The sequence below is a fragment of the Bos indicus genome, chromosome 14 (assembly GCF_029378745.1).
Source record: "Bos indicus isolate NIAB-ARS_2022 breed Sahiwal x Tharparkar chromosome 14, NIAB-ARS_B.indTharparkar_mat_pri_1.0, whole genome shotgun sequence".
Taxonomy (NCBI): domain Eukaryota; kingdom Metazoa; phylum Chordata; class Mammalia; order Artiodactyla; family Bovidae; genus Bos; species Bos indicus.
This window is the reverse complement of record NC_091773.1, coordinates 9931625-9956677: the sequence shown is the minus strand read 5'-3', so window position 1 is coordinate 9956677 and position 25053 is coordinate 9931625. Positions and strand designations below refer to the sequence as shown.

Genomic DNA, 25053 nt, shown 5'->3' with positions numbered 1-25053 from the left:
TGCATTGAGTTAGTGATGCTGTCTAACCATCTCATCCTCTGCCACCTCCTTCTCCTCCTACCTTCAGTCTTTCCCAACATCAGGGTCTTTTCCAGTGAGTCGGCTCTTCACATCATGTTCATGGGGTTCTTTGCATCACTGTTCATGGGTTCTCACAGCAAGAATACTGGAGTGGTTTGCCATTCCCCCTCCAGTGGACCATGTTTTGTCAGAACTCTTAACTACAACTCATCCATCTTGGGTGGTCCTGTATGGCATGGCTCATGGCTTCATTGAGTTACGCAAGGTCCTTGGCCATGACATAGCTGTGATCCGTGGAGAGGAAACTGATCATACCATGTTTATAGATCTAAGATGTGTTTTTTCATGCAAAAACTTGTCTTGAAATTTCATGTTTGGTACAGAAATAGCTATCTCATTCTTTAAAATCTATTGATAAGCTTTCCATAGTGTTGGAATAGTTTCTTTTTTAAGATATTATTTTTGATGTGGACAATTTACAATACTGCTTTTGTTGTTTATGTCCTGGTTTTTCGGCCCTGAGGTATGTGGGATCTTAGTTCCCCTCACCAGGGGTCGAATCCACGCCCCCTGCATTGGAGGGTGAACTCTTAACCCCTGGACCACCAGGGAAACCCCAGAATTGTTTGTTGCAACAATAATTTAGGTTGCTTCCCATTTTGTCACGAATCTGAAACAAGGTTTAAGATGTAATGATGTTGCTTTAAATTTACAATTTTAAAGCCTTGATAATAGCATACATATCATTCCTAGTTTGGAAGTGAGAGGGGTAGTTATGGATTTTTTTTTTTTTTTTAAAGATCGAAGATCAAAAGTTACTAGAGTTTGCCAAGGACACTAGAAAGAGTCAAAAACATTCTGCTTTGAGCAGCCTGAACCACAAGGGCGCTGAGGAACTCAATCACATTAAGAGGATCTTCAGTAGAAAGCTTTGAAGTTTTTGCCTGTATCTTAATGATGCAGTGGATAAATGGGCAGCTGCAGTAGATGGTATTTACACGGGAAGTGGGTTCTGTCAGATGTATGACATAAAACTAAGCAAAGAATTATGGCACAGCAGGGAGAGGTCATTATAAAGCCACAGAATTTTGATATTAAAAGATATGAGAAAAGGCAAGTCTAATCCTCTTTTACACAGAAGCAAAATCTGTGACCCACTTGGTGAAGTGATTTGCCCGAGGTTGGGAGGCAAAAGCATTTCAAGTAGGTTTTCTCATTCCAAGGTGAGCTGAATTGTTTCCACTGGCAGGATTTCTCAAGCTTTTTCACAAAAGTCTCATAGAATACTGATGCCCCTGGGATAGGTGGGTGGGTGAAAATGGGGTTGGGGTAGAATGGGAATTATTGGGTACTTCTGGGTGTGCTGAGAACTTATTTTGAGCCTGACTTTGTGTTGTTTCATTTATCCTTCATTACTATTCTGATAGGAAACTGAGATTCAGAGAGGTGATTTGTAGTTAATTGAAGTCCAGCCCATAGCTGTCCATGGTTTTTCGGCCCTGAGGCCCATCCAGTAGTCACAAACGGATGTGAGAGTTGAACCATAAAGAAAGCTGAGTGCTGAAGAATTGATGTTTTTGAATTTTGGTGCTGGAGAAAACTCTTGAGAGTACTTTGGACTGCAAGGAGATCAAACCAGTCAATCCTAAAGGAAATCAACCCTGAATATTCATTGGAAGGACTGATTCTGAAGTTGAAGCTCCAATACTTTGGGTACCTGATGCAAAGAGCCAACTCACTGGAAAAGACCCTGATGCTGGGAAAGATTGGAGGCAGGAGGAGAAGGGGATGACAGAGGATGAGATGGTTAAATTGAATCACTAACTCAATGGACATGAATTCGAGCAAACTCTGGGAGATAGTGGAGGACAGAGGAGCCTGGCGGGCTACAGCCCATGGTGTTGCAGAGGGTCGGACACAACTGAGCAACTCAGCATGTATGCACTATTCTGATAGGAAGCTGAGGTTCAGATAGGGGATGTGCAATTGAAGTTAACTGAAGTCCAGCCCACACTTGAAGTCTTAGAGACCTAACTTTCGGAGTCATCCAGCATGAGTAACAATACATCTCTGACATCTCACTCCATCCCTAAAATGCCTGGGGCATTGCTCGGTGGTCAGAAGCCAGCACCTGGCCTCAGGTGGCCTGAATCACAGATGCACCACCTACCAGGGGTCCTGGGCAGATTATTTTACTTCTTTGAGTCTTGGTCATTTATTCTACAAAATGGGAACAATAAAAAAACTTCCCTTATAGATTTTTGTAAGAGCTGTCTAACTATAAGTTAGGTAATCCAGGGCAAATACATCGAGTAACACAGAATGTACGTGGGGCAGTTTATGAATGTTTAATATGCTCAAAATAAATCATTTTACTCCATCATCTATCTGGATTTATTTTTATATTCATTAAAAAAAAAAATCTTTCAGTAAGATTCAAGCTCCAGAAGGACTATAGCTTCTTGCAGCCTAGGGACTTGCTGGGCTGTGCACGCCCATCTCACCTCTCCCCAACTATGTACAGTGTGAAAGTCTGTAATGTCTGACTCTCTGCAACCACATGGACTGTAACCCACCAAGCTCCTCTGTCCATGGGATTCTCCAGGCAAGAATACTGGAGTGGGTTAGCCATTCCCTTCTCCAGGGGATCTTCCTGACCCAGGAATCGAACCCAGGTCTCCTGCACTGCAGGCAGATTCTTTACCGTCTGAGCCACGAGAGAAGCCCCAGTGAACAGTGTAGCTAGGGCAAAAAGCTGAGGCTACAAGGCCAAGTCCACATTCCTTAAATGTCGCGCTGTGCCCTCCAGACTTGTGTCTGCTTTCCTCTTTAAGCTCACTCCTCACTGCAGTCTCCCATGCCCTTTACGCTCCAGCAATCTTGAGCTCCTTATAGCTCTCCAAACAAGCAGCACACTTCCTCATTTTCACACTTGCCTGCCTTTGCCCTGGCTCAGCCTGGAAGGTGCTTTGTCATCTAATCTGATGCTGGCAAAGCTCCTGCTCTTTCTCAGACCCCGTCTGCATACGGCCTCTTCTCCTGATGCTGCCCAACCACCCCTCTCCTCAGCCCAAGCACTGACTGTCCCTTTCTTCATCCACCAGGACTTCTGTGCCCACTGCCTGTACCGCACTGCCCTGCAAAGTTGGTGGACTTGTTTCTTCCTTAGCAGAGTCTGAGGGCAGGGGCTGATTCTGTCTTACCACAGCCTCACACAGTTCCTGGCACATAGTAGGCACATAAGGAGTGTTGACTGAACAACTTGCATTGCATCTTTCATAGCAATCCTTTATCTGGGTCAATGGGGATTACTGTGACACCAGAAACTGACCTTGATCACATCTTTCAGTTCTCTTTGGAGGGCCATTTTTGTTCTTCTCAGCACCTCTGGGCAGAAATATTTAGAACCAGAGTATAAAGTAGAAGAACTATGTGTAACTGGGACCAACCACCCTTGAAGCAGCGATAAAGAGAAATGGTATACATTCTTCCCTATCTTCAAATTTCCAGCCCTTCAGGTTAACCTGATCCTTCTCCTGGGAGGAGACCTCAGTTTCCACCTCTTCTTCTGCTCCTGTCAGCCTCCTACTTAGTAGCTGTCCAATAGCTGCAGGTTACAATGCAGGGTCCTTGGCCAATCCTTGCTTATTCTTCTAGCCTCTCCTCTACCCCTTTCAGCAATGCTAAGTATCTTCTGGTTCTTCACACATACAGCATCTTTATTTTTGTTCTCTCCTCTGCATACACTGACCTTTCCTGTTTTCTTTACCTCCTAATTGGTGTACAATTTTTATATAATAAAATTTACCATTTTGATAAATGTGTACAATCACACTCACATACAGAACAACCAGATCACCCCACAAATCACCTCACCCTATGCTTCTCTGCATAGAATGACCCTATGCTTCTGTGCATGGGACAACAGAAGATGAGATGGTTGGATGGCATCACCGACTTGATGGACATGGGTTGGAACAAGCTCCGGGAGTTGGTGATGGACAGGAAAGCCTGGCGTGCTGCAGTCCATGGGGTCGCAAAGAGTTATACATAACTGAGCGACTGAACTAAATTGATGCTTCTGTGCAATCCATCCACTCCCTCCATCCCTTATCCTAACTGGCAATGACTCATCCCTTTTCTTTCCCTGTAATTTTTGCCTTCTCTAGACTGTCTTACAAATGGAATCATCTAGTGTCTAATCTTCTGTGGCCTGGATTCTTTCCCTTGTCATATTGCACTGGAGATTCACAGATGCTATTACATGTACTGGTGGTTTATTCCTTGTTACTGCTGAATAGTATTCTGCTGTATTTGTCTTCTCCTTTGAAAGATCCAGCCTAAAAATCAGTTTCTCCCAGAAGTCTTCTCTGATCCAAGGGTTATACATTGTTTCTATGTTCCCATGGGATTCTAGACTTTCTTTCATCAGAGCACATAGTACACTGTACACTGATGACCTCTTTAGGCATCCCCGACAAGACTCAGCTCTAAGAAGGGAGAAAATGTGTCTCAGTCATGCCCATATTCTTAACACAACACCTAATCGATGCTCAGATGCAAGGATGAATGGATCTCTGTTGGAGTGAAGTGAGCTTAAAATAGGACATTTTTGATACTCTAATAATGATATGGGCTTCCCTGGTGGCTCAGACAGCAGAGAATCTTCCTGCACTGCAGGAGACCCGGGTTCGATCCATGGGTCGGGCCTGGAGAAGGGAATGGCAACACACTCCAGTATTCTTGCCTGGAGAATTCCATGGACAGAGGAGCCTGGTGGGCTACAGTCCATGGGGTCACAAAACAATGATATGGTCTCATTCCACTCTCACAACAGCCTGTGAAACCGGCACCACTATACGTCCTTTACAAAGCAAGTCAAGTCATGCTAATCTGAATCCAAAACCTGGGCTAAAATACAGTGTGCCAATGACATTCCTCTGTGATTTGAGTGGCTTGAGGACTTGAAATCTGTGTTTTGGTGGCAAATGTTCATATTCTTTAACCTGTTCTCTATTTTAGCTCTGGTCAAGCCCGCAGCAAAAGAAAGGTAGTGTCCTGTTGGCTAAAACCCAAGCTCTTAGGTCAAACAAAATGGTGGTGGGACGGGCCAGTAGCTCACTGGTCCTTGAGAAGAGACTAATTCATTCCAGACGGCTGGGGTTGGCGGGGAAACTGCAGGCAGTCGGCTCTGCATGAAGCAGCACTGACGCTGCATCTGACGGGAACCCGGCCACAGGCGGAGGAAGATGGAGAGCAGATTTAAAAGGACTTTGGTTTAACTGTCACTCAACCAGCTGTCTCTCAGCTGGGAAAATTCATCTGACAAACCGTAAATAACTAACGTCAGTGCCCAGAATGCACAATGGTCAGGGGTCCAGGTCTGGGGTCAGGATGCAGAACGGTGACTGAGTCCCCTTTTCCCCTAATTCTGCATGCAGTCCGTCACTCCTGCGAAGATGAGGAGGGAATTAAATTCAACTCACATGGGCCAGTCGATCAAATCTGGCAAAGAGCTCGTTGAGCATCCTGACCAGCTCCTGAGCAGACAAGGTCGTGGAGAGGTTGGTAAATCCTTTAACATCTGCAAAAAGAATACTAGACAACAGGGAAGGGATGGGGAGGGGGAAGAGAGTACATTAATACTTGAATCCATCTTGGGAGAAACATCCCCATTCAAACAAACCAACGGTGGCCTGAGATGGTAGCTCTCCTTGCCAGGGGAGTCTCGAGGTATACCTCAGTGTTTACCAAACATTTCAGTGGACAGTCCACCCAGGGGTTCAGGAAGGACAAGATGGCAAGGGAAAGCCCTTCTTCCTGTGCAGGACTGTGGAGTGCTGGTAACGCGAACAACCCAAAAGGGGAAGTTTTCAGTAGTGAAGTGAAAGTCACTCACTTGTGTCTAACTCTTTGCAACCCCCTGGAATTCTCCAGGCCAGAATACTGGAGTGGGTAGCCTTTCCCTTCTCCAGGGGATCTTCCCAACCCAGAGATTGAACCCTGGTCTCCTGCATTGCAGGTGGATTCTTTATCAACTGAGCTATGAGAGAAGCCCCAGAATAGATCAATGTATTGTGGAAAACAAAATGAAGCCTTATGAATTATCCTTGCAAATGCAGATGTCATGAACACAGAGCGTAATGGACACAGGGACAAAAGTATGCAAAACCATGTTATCTCTAGTCCAATGACATATGCTCTATCCCAAATTGCAGGCATATAGAGTTACAATGTTTTTTAAAAATTGTGGAAATAAGTAGCAAGCCTGGGAGACCTTGGGCAGAATAATAATGACTTCTCTGAAATGCATATTTACTAAGAATTTCAGTTAGCTGAGGTCTTATCCTATGCATATTCTTGGTGGAAGGGAAGGGGTAGTCCTTGAAAGCCTTATCAAAGCAAGGCACTGTATGAGTGCTGTCTTAGTCAAGCCACCTGGTTAGCCCGTGGGGAAGGCAGTGTTCATCCCAATGTGAAGATCAGGAACTTTTGCCCAACATTCACTGGTAGCCCATGGCAGAGTTGGGATTGCCCTTGAGGCTGAACTGCACGGTGAGGAACTACTCCGCCCACCTAACACAGGGTCTCAGGGATCAATTCAGCCTCAGGGGTACCTCTGAGAGGAAGAATGAACATCAGAGAGGGCACCATATTTTCTTGATTCTCGTGTTTTTACCAAATCTGAAACTGACCGCATCTTTGCAGTGTGTCACACTTTTTGGTTAGTTTTCTTAGTGTTGCATAAAATAATGGTGAGTTTCACCACCAGTGTGACTTAGTTTTAATGAAATAGCTGAATCGGCCCGAAGGCCCCGTGGAATGTGCATGGACTTACGTTGGTCATCCCTGGCATTCAGTGGCTCTTAAAGTTGTCTCCATTACAGACTCCTTTAAGAATCTGATAGAAATTATGGATTTTAGCTCCTAAAAAATGTGCAAGTATTCAAAATTTTGCACTTGATTTCAAGGGATTTTTACTTTCCCAGAAGCCCACTCAGGGACTCATTAGGAATCCTTAGATCTCAATGTTTAAAAAGATTTATTTCATTTTATTTATTTATTCAGCTGTACTGGATCTTAGTTGTGCAGATGGCATCTTCGATCTTTGTTGCAGTATGCAGGGTCTTTAGTTGTGGCATGGGGGGTCTCGTTCCCTGACCAGGGATCAAACCTCGGCCCCCCTCATTGGGAGCTCAGAGTCTTAACCACTGAACCAGCAAGGAAGTCGTCTTTAGATGTCAATTTAAAAGCTATTGCTTTAATTAATTAATTAATGCCTTATTTAAGCAAATATTTATGTGACCCGCTACACACTGTGCTAGAAAATTGTATTAAATGATAAAGAATGCCCAGGACCTGTCCTCAAGATCCTCAGAGGATGGGGAATGGAGTTGGGCAGTCAAAGAGAAAAACAAAAACATCACAGGCAATGACTGCTGTAATGGAAAGACTCATGGAGGGGCTTGACCAGCCACTGGAGGATCAGGAGTTTCCTAGCGAAGCAAAGTCCAGGTGGAGTCTTGAATGATCGAGGGCAGGGTCCCCAGCCTCTGGGATCTGAGGCCTGGGGATGTGCGGTGGAGCCGATGTAATAATAATAGAAATAAAGTGCACAATAAATGGAATGCACTTGAATCATTCAAAACCATCCCCCGTGCACGCCCTGGTCTGTGGAAAAACTGTCTTCCAGGAAACTGGTCCTTGGTGCCAAAAAGGCTGGGGACTGCTGCTCTAGAGAACTTGATGGTAAAGTGAATAAAAGAATGGGTGCAAGAGATCAGCACATACTAGGGTCTGGTTGGAGAACGAGCAAACGTACCAGGGTTCTGCAAGAATTCAAAGACAGCTTGTCAAAGGGTAGTTTTGAGCAAGGAAGGTGGGAAGAGGAGAGGGAGAGGGGAGAGAAAGAGAGAGAGAAGGAGGGAGGAAGGGAGAGAGAGAGACAAGCTCAGAGGAGAGAACAGGGGGATAATATAGAAGGGCTGGATGAGCCAGGTTGATGAATACAGACTTTTTCCTGACCATGATGGAAAGCGAGTGAAGGGTTTTAAGCATGGGAACGATACCTTTAGGTTGTTCCTGTGTGAGGCTTCCTCTGGAAGAGTCACCACACTGCTACAGTCCTCTACAGTTTTCTGGTGGTATAGCATCTGGTTACACGCATAGGATTTGTGTCTAGACAGACGGGGGTTCAAATCCCAGCTCAACCACTTATGAATACTATGGACTTCTCCAAGCCTTTGTCTACTGGAGATCATTTCAGCACCTACTTCACTGGTAGGTAGTGAGTGTTTAGCGCAGTGTCTGGCATAGTTAGTGCCCCATAAATGTGTCAGCTCTTGGCATCACTGTTGTACAAAAGTGCACTATAACTGAATGGTTGAATGGAGGAGAGAGAGACAAGCAGCGAAATAGAGGAAAATCTGACTGTTAACTGGATTATTTATCACCCGAAGTTAAAAGGATTCCTAGCTGTGGGCAAAAGCCTGAAACAACAGTAGCAGCAATACTCAGAGAGTATAGACTGTGGACTTGATACTGTTCTAGGAGTTCTACATGTAGGAACTCATTCATTCCTCATAACAACCTATGAGGGAGGATCTAGGATGATCATCTCCATTTTACAGATAAGGAAGCTGAAGCCTGAGTAACTTGGCAACACACATGAAAAGCTGGGGTTTGAACCAGACAACCTAGCTCTGGAAACTTTACTCTTTTTAAAAAATCTTTTGGCCGTGCCACGTATCACGTGGGTCCCCAGTCAGGGATCAAACCCACATCCCCTGTATTAGAAGCACAGACTCTTAACTACTAGACAGCCAGGGAGTCTATACTCTACAACTATAGTATGCTACCTTTGAAATAAGCCATCATCCTCACACACATGGGAAGTGGAAGGGTCCAGAGACCGTCTAGTAGAACTGCTCACTTTATGGACCTATTTGCCCCAAACTACTAATATCTGTCTATGGAAGGAATGGTTCATTCATTCATTTAACAGCTAATAAATTAAATGCCTACTATGTGTCAGATCCTGGAGATACAATGGAGAGCAGAAAGTACAATCACAACCCTTATGGAACAAGGAGCCTACTGAAAGAAGAAATAGAATCTTTAAGAACAAAGGGCATAAAGGTTTCAGACATGCTGTTTCAACAGCATCATTTTTGTGTGTGGTCTTCTGAACACACGTTGCTTTATGCACCTGTGTCTGTACAGGGCGTGCCTGCTCCCTGGCATAGCTTTCTTTCCTTTTACTAACTACTAAAATCCTACTTGTCTGCACCCCAGTGTTCACTGTAGCACTGTCTACAACAGCCAAGACCTGGAAACAACCTAATTGTCCATCAACAGAGGAGTGGATAAAGAGGATGTGGCACATATAACAAGGGAGTATAACTCAGCCATAAAGAGGGATGAAGCTGTGCCATTTGCAGAGACCTAGAGACTGTCATACAGAGTGGAGTAAGGCAGAAGGAGAAAAACAAATATCCTGTATTGATGCATGTATATGAGATCTAGAAAAGGGTACCAATGAACCTATCTGCAAAGCAGAAATAGAGACATAGTCATAGAGAACAAACGTATGGACACCAAGGGCGGAAATGGGAGTGGGATGAAATGGGAGATTGGAATTGACATACATAAACTATTGATGAAAGTGAAAGTCGCTCAATCGTGTCTGACTCTTTGCGACCCCATGGACTGTAGTCCATGGAATTCTCCAGGCCAGAATACTGGAGTCGGTAGCCTTTCTCTTTTCCAAGGGATCTTCCCAACCCAGGGATCGAACCCAGGTCTCCTGCACTGCAGGCAGATTCTTTACCAACTGAGCCACCAGGGAAGCCCAAGGATACTGGAGTGGGTAGCCTACCCCTCCTCCAGAGGATCCTTCTGACCCAAGAATTGAACCAGGGTCTCCTGCATTGCAGGTGGATTCTTTACCAACTCAGCTGTGAGGGAAGCTCATATGATACAAAATAGATAACTCATGAGAACCTATGTATAGTACAGGGAACTTTATTCAACACTCTGTGGTGACCTAGAAGGAAATCCAAAAAAGAGGGGCTAAACGTATATATGGACTTCCCTGGTGTCTCAGCCGGTAAAGCGTCTGTCTACAATGTGAGAGACCTGGGTTCAATCCCTGGGTTGGGAAGATTCCCTGGAGAAGGAAATGGCACCCCACTCCAGTACTTCTTGCCTTGAAAATCCCATGGACGGAGGAGCTTGGTGCAGGCTACTATCCCTGGGGTCGCAAAGAGTCGGGCACGACTGAGCGACTTCACTTCACTTCAAATGTATATGTACAGATGATTTGCTCTGCTGTACAGCAGAAACTAACATGACATTGTAAAGCAACCAAACTCCAATAAAAAATTAATAAAATAGAATCCTGGACTTCCCTGGTGGCTCAGTGGTAAAGAATCCACCTGCCAGTGGAGGACGCATGGGTCTGATCCCTGATCCAGGAAGATCCCACGTGCTGCAGAGCAACTAAGCCCAGGTACTGCAACTGCTGAGCCTGTGCTCTGGAGCCTGGGAGCAACAACTATTGAGCTCATGCGCCGCAACTACTGAAACCTGAGAGCCCTAGAGCCCGAGCTCTGCAACAAGAGAAGCCACCACAATGAGAAGCCCAGGCACCCCAACTAAGAGTAACCCCTGCTCGCCACAACTAGAGAAAAGCCTGAGCAGCAGTGAAGACCCAGTGCAGCCATAAACCAATAAATAAAACCCTTTTCAAAATGGTCCACCTTAAAAAACAATCTTTGGAAAAATAAAATAAAATCCTAGTTGTCCTTCAAGACCCCATTCATATGCTAAGATTCACCTTTGATGGAGATTTCCCCCAGCATAGCTGGTCACCACACTCTCGCTCTTTGCCTAGCCTGTGGTCTCCTCTGTCAGGGCACTAATCTAATCATGTGTGCTGGGTGTGCTCCATCCATAGGTAAAGAACAGGAAGAGCGTCACCTCTGTATCCCAAACCTTAGCACGTGGTGGGCCTCATGAAATATTCCCTGAACTGAAACAACAGAAATCTTCAGAATTAAATCTTCCTTCCTCAGAGTGGTCATAGCCACCACTGGCATCCCCTGGCACCTGCTTAGAAATGCAGAATCTCAGGCCCCACCCCAGACCCTCTGAGTCAGAATCGAACAAAAATTTAACAAGAGCCCCAGGTGATTTTTGTGCATGCTTAGTTATGCAATAAGTTTGTCGAATAAAAGATAAGAAGAAACCAATGCCCTGGTTCTCACTTTATTGTTCATTCTGCTACCCCCAGGTGCTGGGCTCAAGATCAGATCTTTTGACTTTAAATACAGGCTTGTAACCTTCCAAGGTGAATATACTGAAGAGGCCATATTAATTGTCAGATCTAATTTGCTTACATAAGTTGTTCATTTGGCTGAAAAAAATTAGTCACCCTGCAAATACTGTCCTCAAGGATGCTTAGCAGAATTCGCTAGACTCATTAGGAACATGAGCCGTGTGTAGACTTTTCTTCCTAACCTGTGTTTTTGGGAAGGTTATTTAACCTCTTTGAGCTTCCATTTTCTTGATAATAAAGCAGAGATCATGCAAGCTTCTCTTCAAGGTTACTCCACTTATAAATATCATTTAAATCACTTGTAAATAACAGTGTTCAGTTCAGTTCAGTCGCTCAGTCATGTCCGACTCTGCGACCCCATGAATCGCAGCACGCCAGGCCTCCCTGTCCATCACCAACTCCCGGAGTTCACTGAGACTCACGCCCATTGAGTCAGTGATGCCATCCAGCCATCTCATCCTCTGTTGTCCCCTTCTCCTCCTGCCCCCAATCCCTCCCAGCATCAGAGTCTTTTCCAGTGAGTCAACTCTTCGCATGAGGTGGCCAAAGTACTGGAGTTTCAGCTTTAGCATCATTCCTTCCAAAGAAATCCCAGGGCTGATCTCCTTCAGAATGGACTGGTTGGATCTCCTTGCAGGGTATGTAACTCCTTGTGAAAATTTTTGGGAATTGGAGAGAGGGCCACTCAAACACACCTTCAAAGCCAAGATTTCTAGCTCCACTCAATTGCATTTTGTTTATGCTGAAACCAAGCAGGTCCCTGTGGGGCTCCTGGGCACAAAAGCCTTTCTGTGCCCCCCATTTCTTGATTACACAAAATAGGGTCCATTCAGCCTCAGTGACTTTCCCTGAGTTCCAAAGGGCAGGCTCAAACAATTACTAATTAGGGAAGGGATGGGATGCAAAGACCAGGGAGGAGCAGTTAAGAAACAGTGGTGCAGCCTTGGGGCAGGGTCCTGGTTCCCCCTCAGGGGATACACACAACAATATCTTTGAGCTGTTTCCCTATACTGAAGCCCCTCCATGTAGAAGTTAACAGTATGCTGCCCACAAGCATGGAGACCCCAGACTGGTTGAAACCAGAAGGTTGATGATGCTCACATCCACTTACCTCCCTACCAGTGGATCAGAAGAGTATCCATCAGCTGATCACACCCTCTTTGAGCTATAAGACTCCTCACTGCCCCCTCCAGGTCAGCACACACTGTTTTGAGGGCAGTAGCCCACTGTGGCCCACGGCTTGACAAAGCAATAAAGCAGTTCTTTTCTACTTCACCCAAAATTCTGTCTCCAAGAATTAATTCAGTGTCTGAGTACAGAGGCTGGATTCAGCTTCAAAGTGATGATTGCCCACTTTGACAAGCCTGGCTGGGAAGAAGCAGCCAATCAAGAAATTGAGTGGACTGAGTTATGTGAGCATACGTGCAAATGTACATGCTATGGGGTCGGGTTGCAAGAGGAAGGGAGCTAGGGAGCTCGGGCAAAAAGCTAACTGTCCACCAAATCCACACCTCCCGGTCACTAGCAAAGGCCACTAGCAGGGCTCCGGCCCTCTTGTATCAGGGTGGGGTCATTAATCAGGTCCCCTCGATGGAATCTGAGCAGACTGATACGTGCCATTTCTGGGCCGAGTGTTATAAAGGCAGGTATGCCTTTTCTTTCCAAGAACAGAGTGGTGAGAACATTGACACCCATATGAAATGTAGGGGCCTTTATCCCTGAATCACCCACTGACCAGGGTATATAAGCCAGGAGGAAACTGTGTGGACAAATTATATTGAATTTATATCACTGAAAATGAGAGGTTATTTGTTAGAGCATTACCCTAACTAGCACAAGAAGAGTCTTAAATATATGGGGAGTAAGGGAAGAGAAATAGAACTGGACAGATGGGACTGGAAGCCCAAATGGTTTGCCATAAAAAGCCGAGTAGCCAGGTGGAGCTCCAGAACAAAGCTGGTGAAGTCTCAGATGTTTATAGCTGAAATCAACTTGACAGTCCAAATGTTTTGTCCATTTCAAGCAGCTAGGCTTTTGAATTAGGGAAACGGAGGTACAGAAAGACAAAATGATACCAGAGATGTGCCTCATAGGAAGTGCTCTGGGATGCATGCAAACCCGGAGCTGCTCGATGCAGTCCACCCTGGGACACTCATGTCCCCAAGCATGGCTCCTCTTACCACTCCTTATCAGGACAGGATGCAATGAGCTGTATGAAATATAACTGAGCTGGACATTTAGAGCAGACTATTTTTAGGGAAAGGTCACAACATAAAAACGACATAAAAGCAACTGAGAAGAAAGAATGATCCAGGTGGGTTGCCTGGAAGAGAGGGACAGAATGAGAACTACCTTTCAAAAATGCCACCTGCCTGCACTGGGTGTGGTCTGGGAGCCGGGGTAAGGCTGTCCTCCTCTGCTTTTTTATTTTTGAATCTCCGGTCCTATTTTAGTTTTCAGTAGCCTTGTTGTGGGCAGGAGAGGCTTCACTGCCCCACATTGAGAGCATCTTCCCAGGACCTGCGGGGCTGTGGGCATCTGACCATCAATGCCTCTATGAACAGCAGGGAGGGGCGCCTCCAGCTGCCAGGATCTTTGCACATTCTTCTCCCATTAGAAACGGCTCCTTCACCACGAGCTCAGGCTGCTGGAGAATGTAGGGCAGCAAACTCAATCTTAATTTAGTGTGGCTCCAAGTTCTGGAAAGGAATCTGGAGCACAAAAGCTCAGTTCAATGGCTGAAAATAAATGGGCGAGGTGCAGAGAGCAGAAGTAACTTTAGTTGTCCTCCACTAAGGGAAGTCCTGGAAATTGATTAATGCAGAAGGAACCCCAAACGTGTTACTTATTGAACTTAAAGCTCCCAAGTATGTTGATATGGGCATGTAGACTTCTTTATATTTTTACTTATAAATATTTACTTCTATATATTTTTAGGGTAATTTCTTTCTCTCCTCTTTCTCCATGGTGACAGGAACTTTTGTAATTTGTCATATACCTATTTTATAATACGCCATATTTCATTACAGTTATACTTCATTAAATTACATATCATTATACTTATACATAATGAGAAATGCTGGACTGGAAGAAACACAAGCTGGAATCAAGATTGCCAGGAGAAATATCAATAACCTCAGATATGCAGATGACACCACCCTTATGGCAGAAAGTGAAGAGGAACTAAAAAGCCTCTTGATGAAAGTCAAAGAGGAGAGTGAAAAAGTGGGCTTAAAGCTCAACATTCAGAAAACGAAGATCATGGCATCCGGTCCCACCACTTCATGGGAAATAGATGGGGAAACAGTGGAAACAGTGTCAGACTTTATTTTTTTGGGCTCCAAAATCACTGCAGATGGTGACCGCAGCCATGAAATTAAAAGATGCTTACTCCTTGGAAGGAAAGTTATGACCAACCTAGATAGCATATTCAAAAGCAGAGACATTACTTTGCCAACTAAGGTTCATCTAGTCAAGGCTATGGTTTTTCCTGTGGTCATGTGTGGATGTGAGAGTTGGACTGTGAAGAAGGCTGAGCACTGAAGAATTGATGCTTTTAAACTGTGGTGTTGGAGAAGACTCTTGAGAGTCTCTTGGACTGCAAGGAGTTCCAACCAGTCCATTCTGAAGGAGATCAGCCCTAGGATTTCTTTGGAAGGAATGATGCTAAAGCTGAAACCCCAGTACTTTGGCCACCTCATGTGAAGAGTTGACTCATTGGCAAAGACTCTGATGCTGGGAGGGATTGAGGGCAGAAGGAGAAGGGGACGAGAGAGGATGAGATGGCTGGATGGCATCACTGACTCGATGGACGTGAATCTGGGTGAACTCCGGGAGTTGGTGATGGACAGGGAGGCCTGGCATGCTGCGATTCATGGGGTCGCAAAGAGTCGGACACGACTGAGCGACTGATCTGATACTTATACTTGGGCTTCCCAGATGGCGCTAGCGCTAAAGAACTTGCCTGCCAATGCAGGAGATACAAGAGACATGGGTTTGATCCCTGGGTTGGGATGTTCCCTTGAACGAGGTCATGGCAACCCACATCAGTATTCTTGCCTGAAGAATCCCATGGACAGAGAAGCCTGGCAAGTTACACTCCATGGGGTCACAGAGAGTCGGACACAACTAAAGTGACTGAGCACATACGCATGTATGCTTATACATAAATCGTTATGCTATGTCAATACATACTTAATGTCATATATATCAAATATTTATTATATGTTTTGTATTTTTCATATTTATATCTCATTGTTCTGCCTTTACTTGTGCTGATTCCTCTGTCCAGGATTCCTTTCCTTGTTTTTTTTCATTTGGCTGACTCAACTTCAAAGAAGCAAATAAGAATCATCTTATCTAGGAATGTTTCTCTACCCACCTCCATCCCCACTCCAGGCCTTCTTTTTATGGTCTCTTAGCTCTTGCCTGGAAAATCCCATGGATGGAGGAGCCTGGAAGGCTGCAGTCCATGGGGTTGCTGGGAGTTGGACACGACTGAGCGACTTCACTTTCACTTTTCACTTTCATGCATTGGAGAAGGAAATGGCAACCCACTCCAGTGTTCTTGCCTGGAGAATCCCAGGGACAGGGCAGCCTGGTGAGCTGCTGTCTATGGGGTCGCAGAGTCGGACACGACTGAAGCGACTTAGCGGCAGCAGCAGCAGCATCCTTTGCTTATTTTAATAATAGAACCTCATACTGGATTATAGTTATTGGTACTGCCCTGAGCCTGTTCTGCAACTGGTATTGATGGGTTCCCATTGACTGTGGGACCAGTTCCTTGATCTGGATTGTATCTTTTTTTAGAGATGCTGTTTAACAAGGGACTCTTTGCAAACTCAAGCTTCTAAACCAGTGTATCTCAATTCTTGGCTGAGAATCTCAATGACCCATATTTAAACACCCTCTAAAGGGTGGTGGTAGAATCAAGCTTTCTGCCAGACTTACTTTCACACGAGCCCTGGCGCACCAGAAAAACACCCAGGGATGCTGGTAAGAAGGAAAAGTTGTTCTTTGGTTCTACCGAAGTCAGGAGGAAAGGAACTAAGAGGGTACACCAGTGATTTTTAGAGCTGGTCAACCTATAGATTTCCCCCAGTGCTTGGGAAATTCCCACCCTATGATATTTGCTGGGAGGGAGACACAATTTTACTGGACAAGCTGAAAAGTTAGATTGTTTGCTTCTTTGTTACTCGTGGGGAATGACTGGGGCTCAGCCAATTGGACACATACGCGTGCCTCAGGCTTGCTTAACTTGAGATGCAAAGAGGCAGGGTCAGGAGGTGGTCAGAGGCAGCCAAATCCAGACTCTGGGGCTGCAGGAGGAATGCTGTGTGCAGGGGTGGAGTCTGGGACAGGGCTGGTAGCACAGGGAATGGATTCTTCAGGAACAGAGGAAGCAGCCAGTGTCCTTACTGGCCCGGTGCCCTGCTGTGACGTTGGCTGTGCTTTCAACTTCATTCTGGCCCATTTCCTGAGCCTGCCTCTCCATCCTTCCGCAGTGACTCTGGGAGCCACCACGTGGCCTTTCACTACATTTCTTTTACAACAGCCAGGGTTGGATTCTTTATTTTTTTTTTAAAAAAAGCATCAGTTTTCATTTATTTCAATTCAGAGAATAAAAATTGACTTGATTTATCTTTCATTCATTTGCTATAATGACTTAGAAAACCAATTACTAATAAATGTTTAAGAATTTTAAATTGTAAAATATTACTAAGATATTAAATATCCTATACAAAATTTTCATAAATATGTCCATAAGTAAACTTTGTATGAACCAAGGAAAAGAGAAACTATTTTTTGCTTATTTTGAGTTATAAAAAATAAGATCTTAAAACCAACAAATACTGCTCCACATTTACAAGTGATGCTGTTTTACAAATTTTTCAGCTCGTGGACTTTAACAGGGTTGGATTTTTTTTTGCTTGCAACCATTAAAATGTCTGAAACAATCTACAATATGCTTAATGCTCTATGATACGCTTATACCCATCCTTCGCTTTGTATATATCTTCACTGACATAATCTGTATAAACCACTATAAGGTGGCTGTTAAAATGCCCAGTTTATAGAGGAAGATCCTGAGATACAGGTATGTAAATTGCCCACAGTCATACACAAGGAAGAGTGAGAACTGGAATTCTAAACTGGTCTGCCTCATTAAAGGGCTTCCCTGGTGGCTCAGACAGTAAAAAATCCACCTGTGATACAATAGATACTGCTTCCATCTGTGGGTTGGGAAGATCCTTGGAGAAGGGAATGGCTACCATTCCTTTGGGAGGGCACTCCAGTATTCTTGCCTGGAGAATTTCATGGACAGAGAAGCCTGGTGGGCTACAGTCCGGGGTTCATGTAGTTCATGGGCTACAGTTCGACTCATGCAAAGAGTCGGACACGACTGAGTTACAATCACTTTCACTTTTTCACTGCCTCATTAAGGAGCCCCCAACCCCGCCCCTCTGATTTTCACTACATACTATATCATCTGGCACAGAGGAGGCACTGATGGATGGATGGATGGGTGAAGCAATAATAGATGGTTGGGTGGATGGATGGATGGATGAGTGGGTAGCCAAAAATATATTTGCAAAACAAAAATAAGCTGTAATCCTTTTTTGTATTGTTTTAAAGACATTATGGGATTTCCCTGGTGGCATAGATGGTAAAGAATCCACCTGCAATGTGGGAGACCCAAGTTCGATCCCTTGGTAGGGAAGATCCCCTGGAGAAGAGAAAGGCTACCCACTCCAGTATTCTTGCCTAGAGAATCCTATGAACAGAGGAGCCTGGTGGGCTACAGTCCATGGGGTTGCAAAGAGTCGGACACGACTTAATGACTAAACTACCAAATCTCTGTAGGTCGCTCAGCAAGAGCTGTGTGCATTAAGGAAGCCCCTTGACCTGATGAAGCCTCAGTGTGCTGATCTGAATGGAGAATCAAAAGACCCATTTTTTGTTGTTATAAAACAGCCTATGGGAACATGCTCAGAGCCTTGCTTGGTGTATGTGAGGTTAATACTTTAGTGTATCTCAAATTCGCCAGAGTTCGAAAAAGTGGTGATGAGCATTGATGAGGAGGAACCAGGACTACAGCTCAGCTCAGAAGGGAGCCCTGAATGGGACATTCACAGCCCCTCATGACTTGACCCTTGTCTGCCAAGGTAGATGGGCTTGTTCCAGACAAGTCAGGGCATAGATAGGAATCTATACAATGGAAGTGACTTAGCATGCATAAGAAATATAAAGAAGGAACATGTGTAATCGCCCCTGAAGCCTCCAGATCATATTCTGGAATCATTTTTTCCCATAAAAGTATAAAAAGCTCTTGTTTTTCCTACTCAAAATGTAAAGGCAGGCAAGCCTGCTGCAGGGGAGCCAGGCAAGAGGTTGATTAGCAAATATAACTGCATTTCTCTGACATTCTTCTGGAGGCTCAATTTGGAAGTGTTAAACTCTCTGATGAATAATCACTAGTTAATGAGTTAATCAATCACATGAAGAAAGGCGCTGACATTTAGGCAGACAGAAATCATGGCGGTGAGGTGAGAGCAGCCAGGGCAGAGACGGAGGTGGGGGTCTTGTTGCTCACCTGACATTCTCGTAGCGATGGATGTAGATCCGGTGGAACTGATGCTGTAGGTGCTCGTCTTCCACGTTGGTCATGTCATTGATCATCTCCAGGACAACAAAACGAGGAAGCACGGACAGCACAAGTCGCTCCTGGGACAAACCAACACAAGGGTAAGAACTAAAGTATTGCTGCTCTATCAGTAAGCAAAGGACATTAGAGCCATCAAGCCATGAGATTACAGCTGCCCTGACGGTGAGCCCTGAGGGAACTCAGGATGGAGACAAAGGAGCCGCCCACTGCCAAGCCCATGTAGCAGTCAAGTGGCTGCAACTACCCTGGACCACGCACCCTGAGGAAACTCCGATGAGGAAACACATGATACTTGTCTCAGAGAGCGGAGCTGCATATCAAAAGCATGATTTCAATGAGCCCAGATGCTCATATCTTCCCTTACATAGAAAAGCGCCAAATTCCTTAAGGAGAGATGTTTGATTTTCTTTTGTTAACAGTACTCCTTTGATGTTCCAACTACCTGGTCTCTTGTTGCAAAAACTCTTATATATCCTGGCTCCCCCTTCCGCCCTTGCCTCTTAGACAGTTTTCTCAGCATGTCTGAGATGCTGTGTTCCAGGCTTGAAATCCTCAGAAAGTCTGCTGAATAAAACACAACTGTTAGGGGAGTGGGTAAATTTCCTCGGTTCTGTCTCATCACAACAAAAATTTGAAGCGACAGACGTTAAAGCCCTCGGCACGTCACAGCTCTCGGACAGTGTTACAGCTCCGCGTTATAGCTCAGTTTTATTTAGAAAATAAAAGGAAAATACATCCTCGAGACATGAGTGTATGCTGACCCAAAAGACACAAAGAGAAAACAGAGAAAGAGAGAGAAAGAGAGACAGAGAGAGTGTGTGTACATGCGGACACACAGAGAGACCCCGGGCCCTTTGGCTCCTCTTTTATATGTTCTTTTCCTCCCCCTGGGCCTGCCCTATGTAAACTGGGCTAACCAGGGCTGCTGTTTGTTCTACCTGAGGTCCCACTCAGGTCCTCGGACATTCCTTTGTTCTATTTTCGCAGTCTTTCCCCTTCCTTGTCTTTTAGCCACCGCCATTCTGGTGGTGGAAAAAGCCATCCTTTTTCCTATTCTAACTACCTAACAGTAACTATCAACTTTTAGTTTGTGCAATTTTTTTCCAGTCAACAAGGGACAGTCTTGTTAAACTGATCACTGGGTCTCAGAAGGGTGGATGAAGCATGTAGAAGTCATGGGGCTCTTGGCTGAACTTCTTGAGGAACTATTGATTTTCTACCATTCTAGGAACATGACAAATGTCTACTGAGTCCTTGTTATTTTCTGGGCGCCATGCTGAGTGTTGGTAGATGGTGGTGAACCAAATGGATGAGAGCCCTACTATTGTGAAGCTTACATTCTAAAAGGAGATACAGACATTGAATACAACACACCCAAACATGCCCACACACGTTAATGTGTAACAAATGCCAAGAAGAGCAGGTCATGATCAGAGATTATGATGGTTGATGACATGATCCAAACTGGGGGTCAGGAATGACCTTCCTGAGGAACTGACATGTAAATGAATTTCTGAAAGTTTGGAATGAGCCAGCCTTGTGTAGTGTAAGAAGAGAGCCCCAGGAAGAGCACACAGTGAGTGCAAATGTCCTGAGGCCAATGGAGAGCAATGGTGTGGCCGGAGGGTGGTAAGAGAGGAGTGTGGTGATATGCAGTGAAGTTGGAGGTGTAGATAAATGTGTCAGGCCTGCCTAAGATGTTAGCATTTAATTCCAACTAAAACCGGAAGCCACTGCATGCTACTAAGCAGAGCAATGACATAAGCTGATTGATATTTTAAAAGAACATCCTTGGCTGTGGTTTGGAGAATGAATTGTCAGAAGGGGCTAAGGGTGTGGGCACGGAGACAGGTGAGAGGTGATGGGGAGATACGGTCTACAGGACTGGCAACCAGAGGGATGGCAGGAGAGAAAGAGGCTGTAACCATGGTGATAGCTAGGTTTTTGAGTTTGGTTAATGGGAAGCATGTGCTACATTCCCTGAAACGGGGAACATGGGAGAGGAATCAGGCTCAGAAGACATCAACTCTTCCTCAAGAGGAAAGGAAACCAGACACATATAGCCTGAAAATAGGAACCCAACACTTGTCAGAAAAATGTTTTACCATGTGACCAACACGGTAGATAAAAACAAAACAACCCATTGACTAGCAACATGAACTAAATCCTAAAAAGATCTTGTGCTGTGGGAACTAGGCAAGGATCTGCTTCTTTCTTTTTCTATAATTTGCTCTAGTATGGAAAGGAGTTTAAGACAGATACATTTTATTATTATTATTAATTTTCAAAATTTAAGTATAGTTGATTGACAATGCTAATTGTGCATTAATTTCTGCTGTACACCAAAGTGATTCAGTTACACAAACATATATATATACATTCTTTTTAAATACTCTTTTCCATTATGGTTTATCATAGGATATTGAATATAGTTCTCTGTTCAAACAGTAGGACCTGGCTGTTTATCTGTTCAACCTATAACAGCTTATATCTGCTGACACCAACCACGCACTCCATGCCTCCCCCAACCCCTCCCCCTAAGACAGGTGCATTTTAATCATCATAGTTTCTCATATCTTCATAGATATTTATGGATCCTAAGTATTTTCACCATTCATTCTTTCATTTGTTCCTCACAAAACCCTGAAAAGAAGCAGGCACAAATAATTAGCTTCACTTAGCCGAGAGACTGAATCAAGTCAAATCACTTGCATGACCTGAACAGTTACCACATGGCAAAGCCAGGACGCAATCCTTTGCCACGCTTTTCCTGGATGGGATTCTTGGTGAGATGGGGAAAGCCTCAGGTTCTAAGTCTGACTGGAGTTCAGATCCTGCCTTCATCCCTCAATAATAAGGTAACACTAGGTGAACTACATCCTCTCTCTGAGACTTAGTTCCCTGATTTGGGAAATAGTGATAATATCATCTACTTCACAAGGCTGCAATGAAAATTCAATGAAATAAAATACGGCAAGTGCTGGAGTTAATTCCCACCTGCTTCCTCTTTGCTCTATTTAGCCCTCCTCTCATATGAAGGGCTTTATCAATGAAGTGTCCACAGAGCTTCACATGATGAGGTTTTTCCTCTTGGGAAAGCTGTCCCATTGTGGGGCTGAGAAGCCTGCTTCCTGCAAACGCCCCTGCCTGATGTCCATTTCATGCTTATTATGCTATCTGTCAGTTTCCAGGTACTTGTGATCCAGTTCAGGTAATTGCTGCTGGATGGGAGTCGGTCCTCATCATGGCTTTGAGGGGCACTCAGAGCCTCAAAACTGTAGATACTAAAGAAATATTTCCTAAACAAATGAGTGAATAGAGAGATGGCAGAGACTGTGTTCAGCTCATGACTGCATCTATTTCCATGGCCATCACTGTCCCTGGCATGGACTATTTAATTAATTTAATTAAATCTATTTAACTAATTATTAAATAGATTCTTTAAGTGGCAGTGCACATTCAGTCTTCAAGTATGGGATAGACACTTTATGGGAGACTTTTATTTTTTTATTTTTAGAAAACATTTTAATTTCAGTGTGTTCCCAGATGACTAAAAAATTTAAACTTATTACAAATTATCATACAGAAGAGCTTTTTATGACCAAACCATTTCATGTTTTATTTTCTGACTATTAGTTCTGGGACACTGGTGAACAGAACAACAGATATTATTTAGGAGGTAGATGCACCTTGTTTGCAAACAGAAATAGATTTTTTGTTTGTTTCCTTTGTTTTACAATTCCAGAAACACAAGAATTTAACATTAAATACCTTTTAATAATCAACAGGGAATAATCATAATATTGTCCCCATTAATTCTGAAGATATATTTCATAAAATTCAACATCTTTATGGGAGATTTTCAAAATAAAATTTTAATAGCAAAATTCTCCAGCACCCAGGTTTGCCAGCCTCTAGCTAGTCTGGCTGGAGAAGGCAATGGCAACCCACTCCAGTACTCTTGCCTGGGAAATCCCATGGACAGAGGAACCTGGTAGGCTGCAGTCCATGGGGTCACTAAGAGTCAGACACGACTGAAAGACTTCACTTTCACTTTTCACTTTCATGCGTTGGAGAAGGAAATGGCAACCCACTCCAGTGTTCTTGCCTGGAGAATCCCAGGGACGGGGGAGCCTGGTGGGCTGCCATCTATGGGGTCGCACAGAGTCGGACACGACTGAAGTGACTTAGCAGCAGCAGCAGCGGCTAGTCTGGCTACTGCCAACTGCCCCAGCTCCCTACCCTGTAAGGCATTTTCTTCCAGATGATGGGAAATTGCCTGGAGTCTGCTTATAAAAGCCCATTTTCAACACTTCTGCTTCCCTCAGATTTGCTAGCTGCTTGAGAAACATCATTCAAATCCCCTGAAAACACAGTCTGAAAAAAAAAATGGGAAAGTTTGCCCCTTAATACAATTCCCAAGTCTTACTGAGGTAGAATATCAGATTTTCTGGCTTTGGAGATCAGAGGTACAAGACTCTCTCCTGTAGCCAGACTGTACCCTATACCCAGGGCGGCCTTTGTACTCACATTCTGCACGACTTTCTCTCCCTGGTTTTTGTCATTTGCATGAAAAGGGGCCCCTGGGTGGATTTCAAGGGCCTCAGTGGCTCCTGCCTGGACTTGCCTCTCATCTAACTGGCTCTATTCCAGTCAGCAAAATGGCTTCAGGGGCATCTATTGCTACAGCACACCTGGAGGGGGAAGTCAAGGTGAAAACAATGAGGGTGTCAGCACCCTCATTTTATGCAAATGCTTGTCCTGGAGGAGAGAAAGAAAGCAGGGCAGTCCTCTAGGCAGGCAGTACTTCCAAGCTTGCTTGCACCTATGCTTCTGAATGGCTTTGGGAAGAACTCACCATTCAGACCCTCGCAAACCGGAGACCTCCCAATACTCTCTGTACCGTAGGCCAAGCAAGGTCAACTGCAGTATAGGTCCAGGCTCTGGCGAGAGGCTTATCCTGGGGTTATAGATAATATCTTTTAAAAAAATGTTTATTTATTTGTTTGCGCTGTGTCTTAGCTGCAGCATGTGGGGTCTTTAGTGGCAGCAGGCAAATTCCTAGTCAAGGTGTGTGAACTCCTACTTGCGGCTTGAGGGATCCAACTTCCTGACTAGGGACTGAACCCAGGGACCCTGGATTGGGAGCTTGGAGTCCCAGACACTGGCCCACCAGGGAAGTCCCCCATAATATTTTATTTTAAAGTGATCGCTCATTGTGTAGCAAGCCAAGTGCTTTGCATTCAGTATCTAATCAAAACTTCACATTAACCATGCATGCATGCTAAGCCACTTCAGTTGTGTCCAACTCTTTGCGACCCCATGTACCATAGCCCATCAGGCTCCTCTGTCCAAGGGTTTCTCCAGGCAAGAATGGTGGAGTGGGTTGCCATGCCCTCCTTCAGGGGATTCTTCCTGACCCAGGAATTGAACTCCTGTCTCTTAAAATCTCTTGCATTGACAGGTGTGTCCTTTACCAGGAGAGCCACCTGTTAGCCCATAGTCGTGTGAAATGGAGTATTTGCTCTTATCAATAAACAAGGATGTGACAGCCATCAGGGATTTCCGGCCTCCAAATGTGAATCTCTGAGCCCAGAGAGCACCCAAAAGGGAAAACAATGCCTGTGATCCATTTTCTGCGTCCTCCCTACAGTGAATGAGGAACCAGGGATATAAATAAACCAAGAAGCAGGATGCTGGCCCAGACATCTGAGATGCATATGAAAGGAATGATTTCAGTGAGCCCAGACACTGGCATTTTCCCATACATACTGCTGCTACTGCTGCTGCTAAGTCGCTTCAGTCGTGTCCGACTCTGTGCGACCCCATAGACAGCAGCCCATTAGGCTCCTCTGTCCCTGGGATTCTCCAGGCAAGAATACTGGAGTGGGTTTCCATTTTCTTCTCCAATGAATGAAAGTGAAAAGTGAAAGTGAAGAGCACCAAATTCCTCAATTTGAGATACCTGATTTTCCTTAATTAACAATAACATTTTGATGTTAAGACTACCTGCCTTTTGTCGCAAACT

The 25053-nt window shown here is 44.6% G+C and overlaps 1 protein-coding gene across 3 annotated transcripts in view; it reads right to left on the bottom strand.

The window, feature by feature from the left end:
- Positions 1-25053, bottom strand: part of ADCY8 (adenylate cyclase 8) — a 226686-nt gene that overhangs the window by 138868 nt on the left and 62765 nt on the right. For all 3 annotated transcript variants that reach the window (XM_019974064.2, XM_019974066.2, XM_019974065.2), the window contains exons 3-4: positions 18954-19084; positions 5508-5619 (exon numbers count right to left, since the gene is read on the bottom strand). In XM_019974064.2, the coding sequence (XP_019829623.1) occupies positions 5508-5619; positions 18954-19084 (243 nt within the window). The remainder of the gene's footprint in view (positions 1-5507; positions 5620-18953; positions 19085-25053) is intronic.